We start from the raw sequence: 16,832 nt of genomic DNA, 5'->3' as shown, positions 1-16,832 counted from the left end.
TGTACTTCTTATTCTTTTGTAGGAATTCAAGAAGCAAATCCTTTTTTATTGATTCCTTCATCCTTCCATTAGTAAGCTCAGATAAGCATTATGGGGTTTTTATCAAAATAGTCAAACTCAATATATTTAATTTGACAGCTTTAAAAATTGTTTTCTATATATCTTTAGGATAACTGTAATGTCAACTTTTGCACATAGTCTAGTTAATTGCTTCAAACTTTTTTGGTTCAATTAATCAGTATTTCAGCATCCGCTATGTTCAAAGTACTATACTAAGTACAGTTGTGTGGATGCCTGTCTTTCTCCTTATTCTCTAGGAAAAGAATAAATGTTATAGGGATTTTTTTGTAGGAAAAAATGGGTTTGGACATGACATTAGAAACTCAAGATAAAAGGTTAACTCCCACCTATGTCTGCAAAAAGTTTTTATGGACCATCCATCCAGTTAAAACCAACATGCTTTCTCCCTTGAAATGTCATTCAGTGCAGAAATATGTTTAATGTTATATACATGTACATATATATACATATATACATTCACACACATATATACACATATACATATATGTATACACATACACACACATATATACACATATATACATACACATACACACACACACACACACACACACACACACACACATATATATATATATATATATAAAACCTATTTCAGATTACCTGCTGTCTAGGGAGGGGAGAGGGAGGGAGAAAAATCTGAAATTGGAAAGCTTGTATAAACAAATGCTGAGAACTATCTTTACATGTAACTAGAAAAAACAATAAAATACTTTTATCAGAAATGTCATTCAGGCTTTTTCAAGATGAACTCCGGACTGCACGTTTGTCTTGAAGTGTCCCCATAAGGTCCTGTCAGTGATTAGATGATAGGACAGACGTCTCAGAATTCATTCAAATAGCAGGAGAAAAGAGAATGGGGGAGAAGTTATTTGAACTTCACCTTCTCTCCTTGTGATTTGTTTTTGAAAACCTCCTTAATATCCAAAGTTTTTTGGTTTCTAACACCAAAGTCCTCTTGGGCTCCTCTACTGCCCCCTTAGCCCCAGAAACCTCCATGACCACAACTGCTCCTCCACCTCTGAAGTCACTGGTCTTGGCCTAATCCAGAGTCATTTTATTTTCATCAACCTCCCCATCTTTCATGGTATCCTTCACAGCTTTAGCTCCTTCTTCTGAGTTAAAGTCCACAAAACTGAACCTTTTAGCTAACCCAGTCCTACTGTCTGTGAGTATCCTAGCACCAACAGAACCATGAAATGAATCTTTTAATGTTTCTTTTGTTGTGTCTTTGGACAGACCTTTGATGCACAAATTTTTGTAGGCCTGGCTTCTTGGTGCTACATGAATTGTCTTCTGATCCTTTAGCTCCAGCCAGATGGCTCTGTCTTCAATTTCTATATTGTTAAAATAATTCAAAGCTTCTTTCATATCTATTGAAGAACCATATTCAATGAATACCTACTCTTTAGGTCAGCCTTGGTTGTTCTGAGATAAGCTGATTGATGTGGCCTTCTCAAACACTTTCTGCAAATGTTTTCCATTGGTGCTATAGGTGAGGTTACTTAGTACTAGTGTCTTTCCTCCTCCAGTAATTCTTCCCACCTCTTGAATTCTCTTGTCCTTGACTTCTCTCCATTGTGTAAGTCCAGAATGAGTGCCTGACCATCAATCTCAGTTCCCTGTTTCTCTTTTGTCCACATCTGCTTCTGTCTTAAGTTATATGTAGTTGATTCTTTTGGGTGTCCCATCCTTGGTGCAGAGCAGTCTAACCTCAATAGCATTTTTAAATACATCCTTGACCTTTTCATGAGTTACTTTATAAGGTAGTTCTTTTTTTAAAAATTAATTAATTAATTAATTTATTTTTGGTGAGGCAGTTGGGGTTAAGTGACTTGCCCATGGTCACACAGCTAGTAAGTATCAAGTGTCTGAGGCCAGATTTGAACTCAGGTACTCCTGAATCCAGGACCGGTGCTCTATCCACTGCGCCATCTAGCTGCCCCTATAAGGTAGTTCTTAATGAAGAACATTCTTGCATCTTGATCTTTTTTGTTTTCATTTGCTTTTTCCAGTTTCATTTCAGGGCCAAGGACTTTGGAGCCACTGAGTTCCAGAGCTTTTCCCATGTCTTCAACTGGTCAAAATTCCACATAGTCAAACTTCCTCATGGTGCCAATGAGGATGTCCATGATTATAAGGTCCTTTTTTGCAAAGATGTCCATAATGTCAGGTTTCTTTAAGCTCAGAAGTTACTTTTTGAAGTTTAGGTTATTGGTAAAAGATTAAAATTTGTAGGTTCTTTGGCTTCCAATTTCTGTTTCTTGGCTTTGAAGGTTTTTTGTTTGCTCATTTCCCTTTTCCTCTTCCCTGACGCTTCTTTGATGAATACTTTCTCTTCCTCCTTGTTATCTTCTTCCTCTTCCTTTTCCTCTTCCTTCTCTGATTCCTTGGATTCTCCAGCTTTCACAGGGGCAGCTTTTACAAAAGCAGCCTTCCCTTTGGCGGATGCTGGTATCCATAGCTTCTTCAGAGTCATCCTTATCACTGTCTTCTTCCTCTTTATTCCCAAAGTCTTGTTTGACTAGAGCTACTCCCATTTTTATAGCTTTAGGTTACTCAAATTCTTCATCCTCTTCATCTTCACTGTCCTCTTCTTTAGATTCATTGTCCTTTTTTTAGGTATTCTTCCCATTTGTTTGCCCCTTTGTGGGGGGTCAGTACTGCCGTTTAGGTGGACTGGCTCCCTTCTTGCCTGGTGTGGTGACAGCTTTGGCTGGGATGGCCACTTTCTTAGCATAGGTCATGGTGTCCTTCTTACTAGGAGTCATGACTGCTTTCTCGGCAGGTATGGTTTTGGCTTGTGGTTCCTTCTTTGCTGGTGTAGCCACAGTTTTCTTGCTCCTTTTCTAATGGACCACAACTTCTTCTCTACTGCTTTCTTCATCTTCTGACATGTCCTCATCCTCACATCTTCTATCTCCTTTGATGATATCCATTTTCTTTGACTCACTTTGATTGTTAGACTTCCTAAGCTTCACCATGGTGGTGGCATGTGACTAGGGGCAGAGGATACAGATCTATTGGAAGAGGCCCAGGCAATATCAGTGGCAGCAGAGGACTTGGGGAAGAGTCTGTCTTTGAACAGGGATGAAAGACAGTATGCCTCTGTGGTAAGGATCTTATAGAGTCTTCTACTTTTGCCATATACTCTTTGTTAGGGTAGAGATAATTAATTACCTCCCCATCTCTCTGGGGGAAAACATATTAAAAATGTTTTATCTCTAGCCTTCTTTGGAAAGAGAAAAAGTGCTTTATACTCAATGTTAACTTATTCATACCTGGCTATAACTAACACATCTCAGCAATACTAAGTGACTGTAGATCATTATCCAAACACCATTGACCATACCCCTAAATCCTCCCACCCTACAGATCCACCAAACACTACCCACCCCTCCCACTGGGGTGCCTATTCCATAGCAAAACTTCCTTTCATTCTAAACCTTTTCCTCTCCCACTCCTTCCATTTTCTGTCAATCACTGAAAACGTGCCTCCCTCCCGATGACATAGCCTCTCTGGCCACCCTTTCTAGTATTAGCTGCATTTTCACCCATTCCCCTCAGTTCACTGGTTAAAGCAGGGGAGCTAGAATACTCCTTGCTCCTCATTGCCACTTCCAGGTTCTCCCCCTACCTCCATCACTCAGTAACCTCTCTTCCTTTGTGCTTCATGCAATCCATATCTATGACCCAATAAAAATTCTAGTAGCCACTGTTTACTGACCTCTTGGCTACTCCTCTACCTTCCTCAAAGAGTTCAGTGCCTAGCTTACAATTTTCCTCTTCTCTCCACCTCCTGCCCTCTTTTTTTTACGGGGCAATGGGGGTTAAGTGACTTGCCCAGGGTCACACAGCTAGTATGTATCAGGTGTCTGAGGCCGGATTTGAACTCAGGTACTCCTGAATCCAGGGCCGGTGCGTTATCCCCTGCGCCACCTAGCCACCCCAACCTCCTGCCCTCTTACAAGAGAGCTTCAATACACATACTGGCTTTCTCTCAAATACCCTAACCACTCAATTTCTCAACCCTATTCACTTTCCATGACTTACTCTTCCACCCTAGCTCAGCTACATGCAAAGATGATACCCTTGACATTACCATCACCCACAAATGCACTACTTCCATGTCCAAGAATTCCAAAATCCCCTTATCTGACCATAACCTATTTGCTTTCCACTTTTCCCTCTACCTTCCTTTACCAAACCCTACTCTTTGTCCACACCACAACCTCTGATCTCTTGACCCCTCAGTTTTCTCCCAGGCCATCACCCCTTTACTAGCCATTCTCTCCTTTTTTCCCCAACTTGACTCTTTGCTGAACCGGTTCAACTCTAATGCTGACATCTTCTTTTGAGTCCCTGACCCTCTTATCATATCACTAATTATGCACTGCCAAACCTTAGCTTTGGATCACTCCCACCATCCACAGTTTTGCTCTTATATGTGCTGCTAAACAATTGTAGATAAAATCATGCAGCTATTCTGTGTCTCCTACAAATGTATGTTACACAATTTAACTGGGGCCTTACTGCTGCTAGGCAATCCTTCTTTATCTGTGTTATCATTTCACTAGCCCATGATCCACAGTGGCTCTTCCAAACTTTTTCATTCCTCCTCAAGCCTTCCATGGTTCCCTCTACCCCTACCTTCTCAGCTGAAAGCCTTGACTTTTATTTTATAGAAGAAATCTGGGCCATTTGTCATTAGCTCCCTCTTCTCCCCTCTTCTTCATCTCATATTACTCAGATGCCATCTCTTCTTTCATTTCTGTGTTACAGAAGGAACTGGACTTACTCCTTAACAAGGCAAACCTAACCTGCGGAAGCAAACCTCTGCCATTTTTCTCTTCCAAAATATCTCCTCTGTCATTCCCACTATCTCTTATTTTCAATATCTCCCTGTCTGCTGGCTCCTTCTCTACTGCCTACAGACATGTACATATCATCTCATCATGGAAAAAGCCCTTATTTGATCCTTCCATCCCCACTAAATATTGTCCTATATAATTTCTTCTGCCCTTTTTGGCTGAACTCCTTAAAAAGTCCATCTACAATAGGTGCCTCCATTTTCTCTCCTCTCATTCTCTTCTTCACTCTTTACAATCTGGCTTTTTACCATATCATTCCACTAGAACTGCTCTCTCCAAACTTACCAGTGATCTGTCAGTTGCCAAATGGACTTTCTCAATCCTCATTCTCCTTGACCTCTCTTCAGCCTTTGATACTCACCTTCTTGACACTCTCTTCTCTCCAGGTTTTTGGCATACCACCCTCTCTTGATTATACCAGACCATTCTTCAGTCTCCTTTGCTGGATTCTTATCCAGGTCATATCCTCTAACCATAGGTGTACCAAAGGGCTCTGTCCTGGGTGCTCTCCCTTGTGAGAATTGGAATGATACCCCCTGCTGGGAGGGACATTGTGAGCTCTGGCCTGAAAAGAAACCATGTGACTTTGGCATCCAAAAGTGATGTCTGCCGCCCCTGGGTCCTGTCAATCAGTGTGACCAGCCAATTAGCTTGGAGCTATATGTGTGGACAGCCCTGTTTCTGGTTTCACAGGAGGCTTCTGGGAGAAGCCGCTTAGGAGGGAGGCCCTTTCGTTTCCGGACTTTGGCATGGTAGGGGACTTCATGTGGGCTACTAGGAAAGGAAGGATTTTTTTCTCTCTGGCTATACTGAATAGATCTAAACTAGGATTTCCCATGCTATAAGGAATCTGTTCTCAATCTCTCTCTCTTCACTAACTTCTTTTTTTTTTTTTCAGTGCAATGAAGGTTCTGACTTGCCCAGGGTCACACAGCTAGTAAATGTCAAGTGTCTGAGGCCGGATTTGAACTCAGCTACTCCTTTATCCAAGGCCAGTGCTTTATCCACTGTGACACCTAACTGCCCCTCTTCACTAACTTCTAATGCACTTTAATAAATACTTAAAAGGCTAAACACTTGCTAAAGCTTCTAATTTAAGGCAACCACTCATTAGATTTTAGACATCACAGCTAGAATTTTAGGCCCTTACAGATTGGTGACCACAAGGAGAATGCTGAATCCTTTGATCTTCTGATCTTCTAGTTGGGTAAGGATTTCCCCCCATTTCTCGTGCTGTCTCTTTAAGTTTTAAATTTGCTGCTAAGTATATACTTTGCCTTTTAAGTACCCTTTTCCTAATTTTAGCCTCCTATTTTCAATGGATCAAAAAAACCTTCCTTTTCGAGCAGCCCACGTGAAGTCCCCCACCATGCCAAAGTCCGGAAACAAAAGGGCCTTGCTCCTAAGCGGCTTCTTCTAGAAGCCTCTTGTGAAACCAGAAACAGGGCTGTCCATACATACAGCTTCAAGCTAATTGGCTGGTAACACTGATTGACAGGACCCACGGGTGGCAGACATCACTTCCAGATGCCAAAGTCACATGGTTTCTTTTTAGGCCAGAGCTCACAATGTCCCTCCCAGCAGGGGGTGTTATTCCAATTCTCACATCCTTTACAACTTCACATGGTGATCTTAGAAGTTCCCGTGGATTTAATTAACATCTCTAAGCTGACGTTTCTCATATGTACCTATCCTGCTCTAACCTTGCTCTAGTCTTGCATCTCCAACTGCCTTTCAGATATCTTGAACTGCATGTCTAATGGACAATCTTAAACTCAACATGTCCAAAACTGACCTCATTATCTTTCCCACTAAACATTCACCTCCAACTTTCCTATTATCGTTAAGGGCAATCCCATTCTTCCCGTCACCCAGGCTCACAACCTCGGTTGTGATCTTTGACTCATTTTCTCTTACCCCCTATATCTAATCTTTTGCCAAGGCCTGATGATTTCATCATTTAAATATCTTATAAGAAGCCCCTTCTTTCCTCTGATACTAACAGAACCATGGTGCAGAGGCTCATCAACTCACATTTGTACAATTGTAATAGCCTGCTGGCAGGTATGCCTGCTTCAAATCTCTTATTCCAATCTATCCTCTATTTAGCTGCCAAAGTGATTTTCCTAAAATGCAGGTCCAAACATGTCACCCAACTTTACTCAATGTACTCCAGTGGCTCCCTTTCAGCTCCAGAGTCAAGAATAAAATTCTATGGCATTCAAAGACCATCAAAACCTACTTTCTCCATCCTTCTAGCCTTACACCTTATTCTCCACCATAATCCAGCTTTACTCTACTCTTAGCTATTACATGGACAAGACACTCCATTTCTAGGCTCTGGGCATTTTCTCTGGTGTTCCCTGTGACGGGAACTACTCATCTCTACCTCCTGGCTTCCTTCAAGTCCCAACAAAAATCTCATCTCCAGGAAGCCTTTTCTAACCCCTCATAATTCTAATGCCTTAATTATTTCCTATTTGTCATGTATATATCTTGTTTGTACATATTTATTTTGTTTTCACGGCCTCTCCCCACACTCCATCTTCCCCCAATAAGATTGTGAGCTCTTCTAGGACAAGGGCCTCTTTTTGTATGGTGTCTGGCTCATAGTAAGTGCTTGATAAATGTTTATTGACTGACTGATTCCCAACTTGACTGAGTTACAAACCTATAGATATAAAAATGTTCTTTCAAGGATTGGTTTGACTTACACTATCATGAATTCTTAACCTCTTAATAATTGCTTATAGGATTCTCTGAGTGTTCCACAAAAGCCATCCGCACACAATTTTCATTGTTTGCCCAGACTTTTCCTGATTAAATAGAATCACAGATGGTTCTGATCAGAGTCAGTCATCATTCCCTCACAGCAGTGAATAAAAGAGAAAAGAGCAACAATGGGGACATTGGGTGTAAAGATTCATCACTTTGCAATCCTAAGAACTTTGACTTTCTGGCCCACCAATTCAACTGAAACTACTTTCTTCAAGGTGGCAATAAGGTTCTTATTTTTATAGATGTTTATTATTATCTATATATCTATAAATGTTTATTATTTTCCATATAATCTATATTTTCCAATATATCCCTCCCACATTAATCAAGTTGGACATGATTTACAGAGTTCTACACCTATACCTTTTCCCCTGTATAAACAGTGTTTACTAGGGTGCTATAGTTAAGAATCGTTGGCACAAAACCATCTCTCACCCTCAAAGTCTGTGACACAATTTCCTACCAATGCATCCAGAGGGTCCAAGAGAAAGCAGGTTCAAATTTAGAGAGAACATGTGGCAAAGAGGGTAACTCAAAATTCCTGGTTGCTAGAAGTCATTTTCTCCCCTTCCTGGGGTGCTTAAGATTTTCCCCTTAGGCTTGGTTCCCAAGAATTATATTTTGAAATGAACAAAATAAAATCCATAGGATTAAAATGGAAATCAATTATGTTGAAATATGAACAAAGAAAATTTAAGAAAGATTTAAAAATTGAATAAAAAAGGCAAAATGATGAGTAAGTGTTTATAAATTAAAAGGGTGAGAATACTATTACCTTTTAGTTTCTTTAAGAATTAATAAAGGGGGGCGGCTAGGTGGCGGAGTGGATAAAGCACCGGCCCTGGAGTCAGGAGTACCTGAGTTCAAATCTGGCCTCAGACACTTGACACTTACTAGCTGTGTGACCCTGGGCAAGTCACTTAACCGCCATTGCCCCGCAAAAAAAAAAAAAAGAATAAAGAAAAACAAAAAAATAAACCAATTAACATGAAGGCTCAAAAAGCAAAAACAAATTGTCAAGAAACTTTAATGAGGGAGGGGAAAGGAATTCATTCTTTGAAATTTAGGGCATTATGGGAGAATACTGTTCACTCACAGAACTAATTGGTGGGGATGGCAAATGTCATGAGACCTTTTGATTTGAGCTGGGCAAAGGAGAAATGATGATGGTGATGGTAGTGGTGATAACCAGAGTGGTATAAATATGACTGTATTCACATAATGACTATAAGGGGACTGGGCTGGGGCAGGGAAGAGGAGGAGGCTTCAGAAGTAGGCTAGATTTTAGGTATATACTGAGTGAGGGTGGGTTACATAAAGGAAAATTTTAAAAAGATGAAAAGGGATTTGAATCAGCACTGGAAAAGGAGAGGTTGTTGTTCAGTCGTGTCAAATTCTTTGTGACCCAGAGGGGTTTTTTGGACAAAGATATGGGGTGGTCTGCCATTCCCTTCTCCCGCTTATTTTACAGATGAAGAAACTGGGGCAAATAGGGTTAAATTATTTCTCTAAGATCACACAGCTAGTAAGTGTCTGAAGCCAGATTTGACAACAACTTCAAGCCTTGTACTCTATCCACAGTGCCATATTCTAGGACACCAGGCCTGCTGCTCTATCCAGTTGGCAACCTATCTGCCCCTGAAGGGGGAGGGGAGAAGAGGAAATTGGATTATCTCAAACTACACAAACTAAAGTTATCTGGTGCTTGATTTCACTCTACTTTTTTTTTCTTTAAAAACAATTGAAGTTAAGAGTGGGGAAGAAAAGAACAATTCATAGCATATTGTGGAGAGAAAATTCAGTAAGAACTACAAATGCATATAGATTAAACTATCATGAAAAGGAGAGTGGCAACATGCATTAGAAAGCAAAACTCAACAGCTTGCTTATAAGAATGATACTTCATAAAAATACTTACAGAGTTTTTTGTTTTGTTTTTTGTTTGTTTTTGCAGGGCAATGAGGGTTAAAAGTGACTTGCCCAGGGTCACACAGCTAGAAGTGTCAAGTGTCTAAGGCTGGATTTGAACTTAGGTAGTCCTGACTCCAGGGCTGGTGCTCTATCCACTGCGCCACCTAGCTGTCCCCAGAGTTTACTGTCAAAACTATTATCTCGGCAGAATCCAAAAAAATCTGGAGTAACAATCTTGATCTCAGAGAAGACAATAGTTAAAAAAGAGAAAAGGGTTAAGGTAGCCAGCCGGAAACATTATGTTTAAAGACCCCATCAATAATGAAACAACATTACTCTCTTCTCTTTTCCCTCTTCTCTCTTTCTTCTTTTCTCCCTCTCCCTTACATCCCTTCCTCTGTTTCTTCACACACACACACATATACACGCACAGATAGATAGATAATAAGATATTTCAAATTCATAGAAATATAATAAAAAATAAGAAAGAAGTGAATGATTTAAGAATAGTAGAAAAATTAAATATAATAAATGTGTCATCATTGAATAGCAGTCTTAAATAATGTATTTGTTCTTCAGCAATGCATGGAACCTATGCAGAAATGACAATGGGTTAGGGTGTACATAAATGCAAAAAGGCAGAAATAGTACCTGCATCCTATGGGCCATAATGTGGTAAAAAATGAAATTAAATAGTATTATCATAAAGAATAAGTGTGTCAAAGAACAGAGAAGACAATGAATTAGTATATTAAAGAACATGATGACAACATAACCAGCTGCATGGCATGCAGCATTCCTTAGGTGAAAATTAATATCATGAAAAACTTATGTTAACACATTTGAGAGAAAGGTCATTGAATTGTATGTACCAAGAAATACAGAGAATCGACAGATTGCTAATCCCCAAACACACAAAAATAAAACTTGGAAATCAAATAAGATATAAACAAAATTGATAAAAAAGGTACTTTATCAAGAGCAATCCTATGGCAAAAGTATGTATAGAATCTTAGTTCTTCATTAGACCCTCGCAACAGCATTCTTGCCTTCTGCTGCTCTTCTTTGAGTTCTGCACAGCCTCACAAAAGTAGCCACATGTCATATTTTCAGGCAGGGCCCAGTCCTCCTATGACAAATTTTTCTCTATCACATTCTGTGAGTCCTGCCCACTGCAGGAGTCAGGACATCCTGAGTACTCCTGTCTTTTAGGAGCAAAAGCTCTTCTGGCATGCTAGCTCTATTACCCTGTCCCCAGACTAGAGACCTCTTAATGGAGCTGATGTTCTTTGTTTTCACCCCTGCCTCACAATATACCCATTCCATCTGTCCCACTTATTAACCCTACGTTCAGAGGTAGTGGCTACAAATCTGGATTTTCTTTTTCCCTCAGACACTTAGGGTGCTGCCTGCTTAAGTGATCATTCTTCACTTGTTTTAAAGCCACTAAAGAACCTACATTTGTTCTGAATTATCTCTTAAAACCCATAGAATTTCAGTGAGGAAACTGAGTGAGATGGCTTCATTCAACCTGGTCCATTTTCTGCTACAGTTCAAATGAGTTAATATATGAAAGGGTCTTTACAAACCTTAAAGCTCTACATACATACTACTGTATTATTATTATTATTATCATTATTATTACACATAAGTTGTTGGAGATGGGGGAAGACAGGCTATAAGTATGTGTAAGAGAAGTGGAAACATTCATGGTTTTGGCTACAGTAAGTTTTCATTTTATAAAATCTATGACATTAGGAGAACATTTATTTAGTTTAATTCCTAATACGGTATCATGTAACAACTTTAGCTCAACACTGTTTTTCCTACACAGTCATCCTAAAGTCATTTCTCATTAATTATTTCTTTACAGTCTCAAAATAGGACTTCTTAAACTTTTTCCACTCACGATCCATTTTTGCCCAAGAAATTTTTACATACCCTGGGTATATAGTTATATATTAGAGGTATACATAACCTTTTACTATTGCCAAATTTTTCATGACCTCCACATTCACTTACATGGCCTGTACAGTTTAAGAAGCTTTGCTCTAGAATATATCTATTCATGTAACCTTACTGTAAAACCATCTCTCATTTTGGAAAACATAGGAAGCTACACCTTATTCACCTGATTAGTAGTTTACTTTGAATTATATTTTGCACCATTTTTCTTTGTTTTTAAAATAATTACCCAACCATGGGAAAATAGAACTTCTTTAGCAAGTGAAATAACTTTTCCCCACTTCTGTTTAATTCTCTGACTACCTATCTTAGAGACTGAACCATTGGACAGACATGTTTTGGTTATTCCTTGCTCTTGCTTGGGTTTTTTTGTCTCTATTGACATAGGGCTAATTTCCCCCTGAGCTATATTGTGTTCTTAGTAGCACTGATTTTAATTTATAATATTATCCTTTTTGTCAGAACAGAATTGAAGGGTGGAACTAAATAAAGACAAGAGAGAAATAAGATTAAAAGACTGAATAAATTGGTTTTTATTATTTTTTAGGGTTCTGTGTGTTCTCTATTATTTCCTAATTCTTCAGTTTCCAGTTATAAAATAACTTACTTGAATTTTAATTGTTAGGATGAGTGTGACAACTTAAAAACCCTCCTTCATAACAAAGGTTGAGAATTATGTGCTGCTATCATAAAATGCATGTAAAAGGAAATATTGATGTTTTGAGTTATCACTTTATCCAAGCAAATTTGAGTTCAAAATTTTGCTTAACTTACACTTTTTTCACTTTTATTTAGAATTACTCTTTTCCTATAAGATGCGTAACACCTCTTATTAAGGATGATACTAGGGTTAGGTGCTTTATTTTAGAGTTTGAATACATGTTTTTCTAAGAGTATTATTGCCATAAATTTAAGGGGTGCTCTAAGATGGAATCAACTACATTTCGATAGTAATTTCCTTGGTAATAGATGGGTCAGGAGGAATAATTTACCAGCAATTATAAACATTTAGAAGGAATTGTATTTCTGTAATGCAAAAAGAATTATTTGCTAGCATATATTTTATTTGCATTGATTTTACTTTGATTATTTTATTAAAATGTATAACTTTGAAATATTTGAGTAATACTACCAATGAACTAAATCAGTATTGAGAAAGCTTAATTATATATTCAAAACCCCTTTATTAATATTGACTCAAAGTTGTTCCATAAGCAGTTAAGTGGCATAGCGGACAGATGGGTGCTGGGCCTTGATTCAGCAAGACCTGAGTTCAAATGCAGCATCAGACACTTCCTGGCTCTGTAATCCTGGGCAAGCCTCTGTTTGTTTGTGTGTGTTTTTTTTTTTTTTCCTACAGTGCAATGAGGGTTAAGTGTCTTGACCAGGGTCACACAGCTAGTAAGTGTCAAGTGTCTGAGGCCGGATTTGAACTCAGGTACTCCTGAATCCAGGGCTGGTGCTTTATCCACTGTGCTATCTAGCCGTCCCGGCAAGCCTCTGTTTACCTCATGATTCTCAACAGTAAAATGGGGATAACAGCCCCTAACTCCCAGGGTTGTTGTGAGGATCAAATGAGATCATGTTTGTGAAGTGTTTAGCACATTGTCTGATAGACAGTAGGTGCTATAAAAATGCTTATTCCACTCTCCCTTTTCTTTTCCTCATATGCTGTTATTTGATGTACGTTGTTTCCTCGTTCAGTTATTGTTAGTTTCAGTAAGATTCTAGTCAAGCTAATTTCAAGGTATCACATAAAGAAAGTTTACCTGCATTTGGTTTTCCTGAGTCACGGAGTAATAAAAATGTATTGGGTGCTTTAGAAGGTTAAAAGTTAAGAAATCTCGGTAATTGCAGTTCCTTTTCTTGCTTCATCATGCTTAGCTTATTTTTAGATTTAAAGGTTTAGTGAATGAAGGAAGAAGTCAGTGTGTTGGACTATTTAAGCTGTCGGTAACTAATGTTTTTATTTTGTAACCATGCTTCCTGTTGGTGGACACAACTTGTTTGGAGTGTGTTCTTTGAAGGCTGGAGAAATGGAAGGTGGGGATGATAAATATGAAATAAAAAAGAAAATTCCCTGGTAATAATTATAATTATTGTTGTTAATCATATTCTCTTATACTTATAGTACTCCTATTTTTTTGTTTTCTAAATCCTAGGATAAATGTCATTCCCAGGAAGAAAAAAAAAGTTTGATTGCAAGAAATTAAAGAAAAATGAAACAAATGAAGACAACTTGTATGTAGATAAAATATGGTTTCAGTGTGAGAATGAGAATTGCTTAAAATGGAGGCTGTTATCTAGTGAAGATGCTGCCCAAGTGGATCGCAATGAACCATGGTTTTGCTTCATGAACACTGACCCAAATCATAACACATGCTCTGCTTCTGAAGAATGCTTTCCTGAAGAGTCTGATGTTCTTAAAAGTGGATTTAAATATGTCTATTCACAACTTCCTATAGGAAGTCTAGTCTTGGTGAAATTATGCAGTTGGCCAAGGTAAGATGGAAGTTGGAAAAGTCAAATTTAGAAAGCACCTAAAATTTAAGGTCTAACCATTAAGACCCTCCCCTCTCCCCCAAAAAAGACTGTATAAATATGATTGATGAAATGAAATGATTTGGACACTACCCCTAAATATCAACCATAAGTATTTCACGGCCATTTAAAAATATTGAAATGTTAAATTATATTTTGTCAATTCATCAATAGGTATATTTTCAAGATTTTAGTAAGACAGTGACAGCCATAGAAATCTTTGCTAGAGTACTAATAGCCTTGAGTCTCATTTTGAACAACTTCCTTCCTCTCTTCCTCTCTTCCTCCCTTCCTCCCTTCCTCCCTTCCTCCCTTCCTCCCTTCCCCCCTTCCCCCCTTCCCCTCCCTTCCCTTCCCCTCCCCTCCCCTTCCCTCCCCTTCCCTTCCCTTCCTTCATTTTCTTTTAAAATTTGAACCTGGGGGTAGCTAGGTGGCACAGTGAATAAAGCACTTGCCCTGTATTCAGGAGGACCTGAGTTCAAATGTGGCTTCATATACTTGACACTTACTTAGCTGTGTGACCCTGGGCAAGTCACTTAACCTTCATTGCCCTGCCAAAAAAAAAAAAAGGTAAAAAAAAATGAACCAGTGATTTCATTGATTTGGGTAATTTTCACTCCCTCCATTGGTGCAATGTTCTGCAATCGTACCATGTTACAGAGTTGCTTGGGGTACCAGAAGGTTAGGAGACTTGCCAAGTGGCCAAACAACCAGTATAGATCAGAGGTAGCACCTGATCTGAGTTCTAACTCCAAGTGTAGCTCTCTTTTTCCTAAACCATACTTTATTTCACTGAGTAAATATCTGTTGATTTATTGGAGAATATAAGAGAGAGAAAATTCTCCTTTTAGGGTTGCTTTTTACATGGAATGGCTGGTTCCATCATAGTCAATGTTAACTAGAGTGTGGTGTTTAAAATGCTTTCTGTCCCAAGTTTGGGGAAAATTAGCTGGGGTTTCTAATATATTTGTTACTTATAAATTAGAAGCTTTAGCACCAGTTTGGGGAATTAAGCATTTATTAAAGCATACCAAGTATTAGTAAAAAGAGAACACCTGACTCAGAAAGTTAAGAAGCCTATCTAGCCTCCACAAGCATGTCTGAGAGCCTGTTTCAGAATGGAAGCTTCCTCTGGGTCTGGAGGAGAGGCAGTCCTTACACAATGCTTAAAGTTAATTGACTAGCATCACCCAAATCCATTGGTTCACTGGACTTGAGGGTGGTCCATGAGCAGAATGTGCCAAGGTCAGAGTTCAGAGAACACACCCCCTGAGGGCCTGGCTCTCAGGTAGGTGTTGTTTCAATCAAGTCACCTTTAAGTGAGTTAATCAGCAAAATCAAACCAATCAGTCTCAATATCACCCTCTTGAGTAGGGCTTCTGGGCATCCCCAAACCAATTATTTTCTCACAAGAGGAAGAGTGAGGGGCAAGGATTCTACTGTTCTTTCAGCAGTTCCTTTCTAAGCAAATATTGACTATTTTGTAGCCTTTCTCCTTTACTCTTGTTCTTTCCTTTTCCTCTATTCCCATTTCCAAAAGTAAATAGGGTTTGTGAGTGAGAATCATTCCATTTTATCTCCCCACCCCTGATAAAATATCATCAAACCAAATGATATAGAAGAAGAAAAAAAGGAGAATGATCCTTGTCATTCATTTTTATAAGAAGGATTTGTGATATAAATATCTTAAGTGCTAAAAGGAATTAGCAATAATAGTAACTACAACAGACACTGCTCACTAGAAATGATAATTCTTGACTTTAGTGATTTCTATTAACTCTTGGCCTGCCATACTCCTTTCTCCTTTTGGTAGTTAGTTGTGGTCCCTGGAGTACAGCATAACTTGGACATTTATTGAGTAAACATTTATTCATAAGTTGGTATGTATCTCATTAGTGTCAGTGTGCACTCCAATTCCAGTGTGCACAGTTCAATTGAACTTTGAGGATAACAGATGCTAGATATAAAATACTATTTAGATACTTCTCACAAATATACCTGTAACCCCCTCCCACTGTCCATGATGATGTGGCATATGTATTTTTCTCTTATTAATATGGATAATTAATACATAACACATGCTCTTAGATGTAGAAATTCCCCCAGGTAGGTGGTCCTAAAAATTCTCACCTCAGAACCTTGCAGTTCTCTTTCCTTGTTTCCTTCTCATGCCTTTTGTCCCTATTAGTATCAGATTGCATCTAGTTTTTCATACTGTGACCATGAAGTCCAACTCCTTTAACAAGCCAAATCTTTTCTTTTTCAACTTCTTGGTCTTTGTTATTTTGTTTCCCATTATAGGTTGAGGGAGTGATGTGGGAATCTGATACATGTTGGCTGAGTAACTCAGTAAAATTCACTTAATAGTAACTTTCTCTCAGAATCTCGATAGAACAAGAAGATCATAGGAGCTGACCAAAAAAGGAAAAAAAATCCTTAAGAAAGCATTCAGTTAAAATGTGCAAGTGATATTCCTTTCATTTTATTTTATAGCTGACCAATAAAGATTACAGATCAGGTCTTCAGGGTATAATATTCAGTGATATAGTTAAGAACCTGTTCACTTCAGCAAACTTTTTAGAAATATCTAGTGACATGCAATCAATTCTAAAAGATGTAGGAACTCTGATAAACATGATAGAGAAGTGATGTATTCATAGTGGCTTAGTTTCTTCCCTTTCCCTT

The 16,832-nt window shown here is 38.6% G+C and overlaps 1 protein-coding gene and 1 pseudogene across 1 annotated transcript in view; one reads left to right on the top strand and one right to left on the bottom strand.

The window, feature by feature from the left end:
• Window positions 1-960: 960 nt before the first annotated feature.
• On the bottom strand, window positions 961-3,065 carry LOC122728676 (annotated as a pseudogene).
• A 10,520-nt stretch (window positions 3,066-13,585) lies between these two features.
• The window catches only part of ZCWPW2 (zinc finger CW-type and PWWP domain containing 2), a 100,731-nt gene continuing 97,484 nt past the window's right edge, over window positions 13,586-16,832 (top strand). Inside the window, exons 1-2 of the mRNA XM_043967481.1 lie at window positions 13,586-13,618; window positions 13,822-14,108. Coding sequence (XP_043823416.1) covers window positions 13,586-13,618; window positions 13,822-14,108 — 320 coding nt within the window. The remainder of the gene's footprint in view (window positions 13,619-13,821; window positions 14,109-16,832) is intronic.

The sequence above is a fragment of the Dromiciops gliroides genome, chromosome 5, assembly GCF_019393635.1.
Source record: "Dromiciops gliroides isolate mDroGli1 chromosome 5, mDroGli1.pri, whole genome shotgun sequence".
In the NCBI taxonomy this organism is placed as follows: domain Eukaryota; kingdom Metazoa; phylum Chordata; class Mammalia; order Microbiotheria; family Microbiotheriidae; genus Dromiciops; species Dromiciops gliroides.
This window is presented reverse-complemented; position numbering and strand designations above follow the sequence as displayed.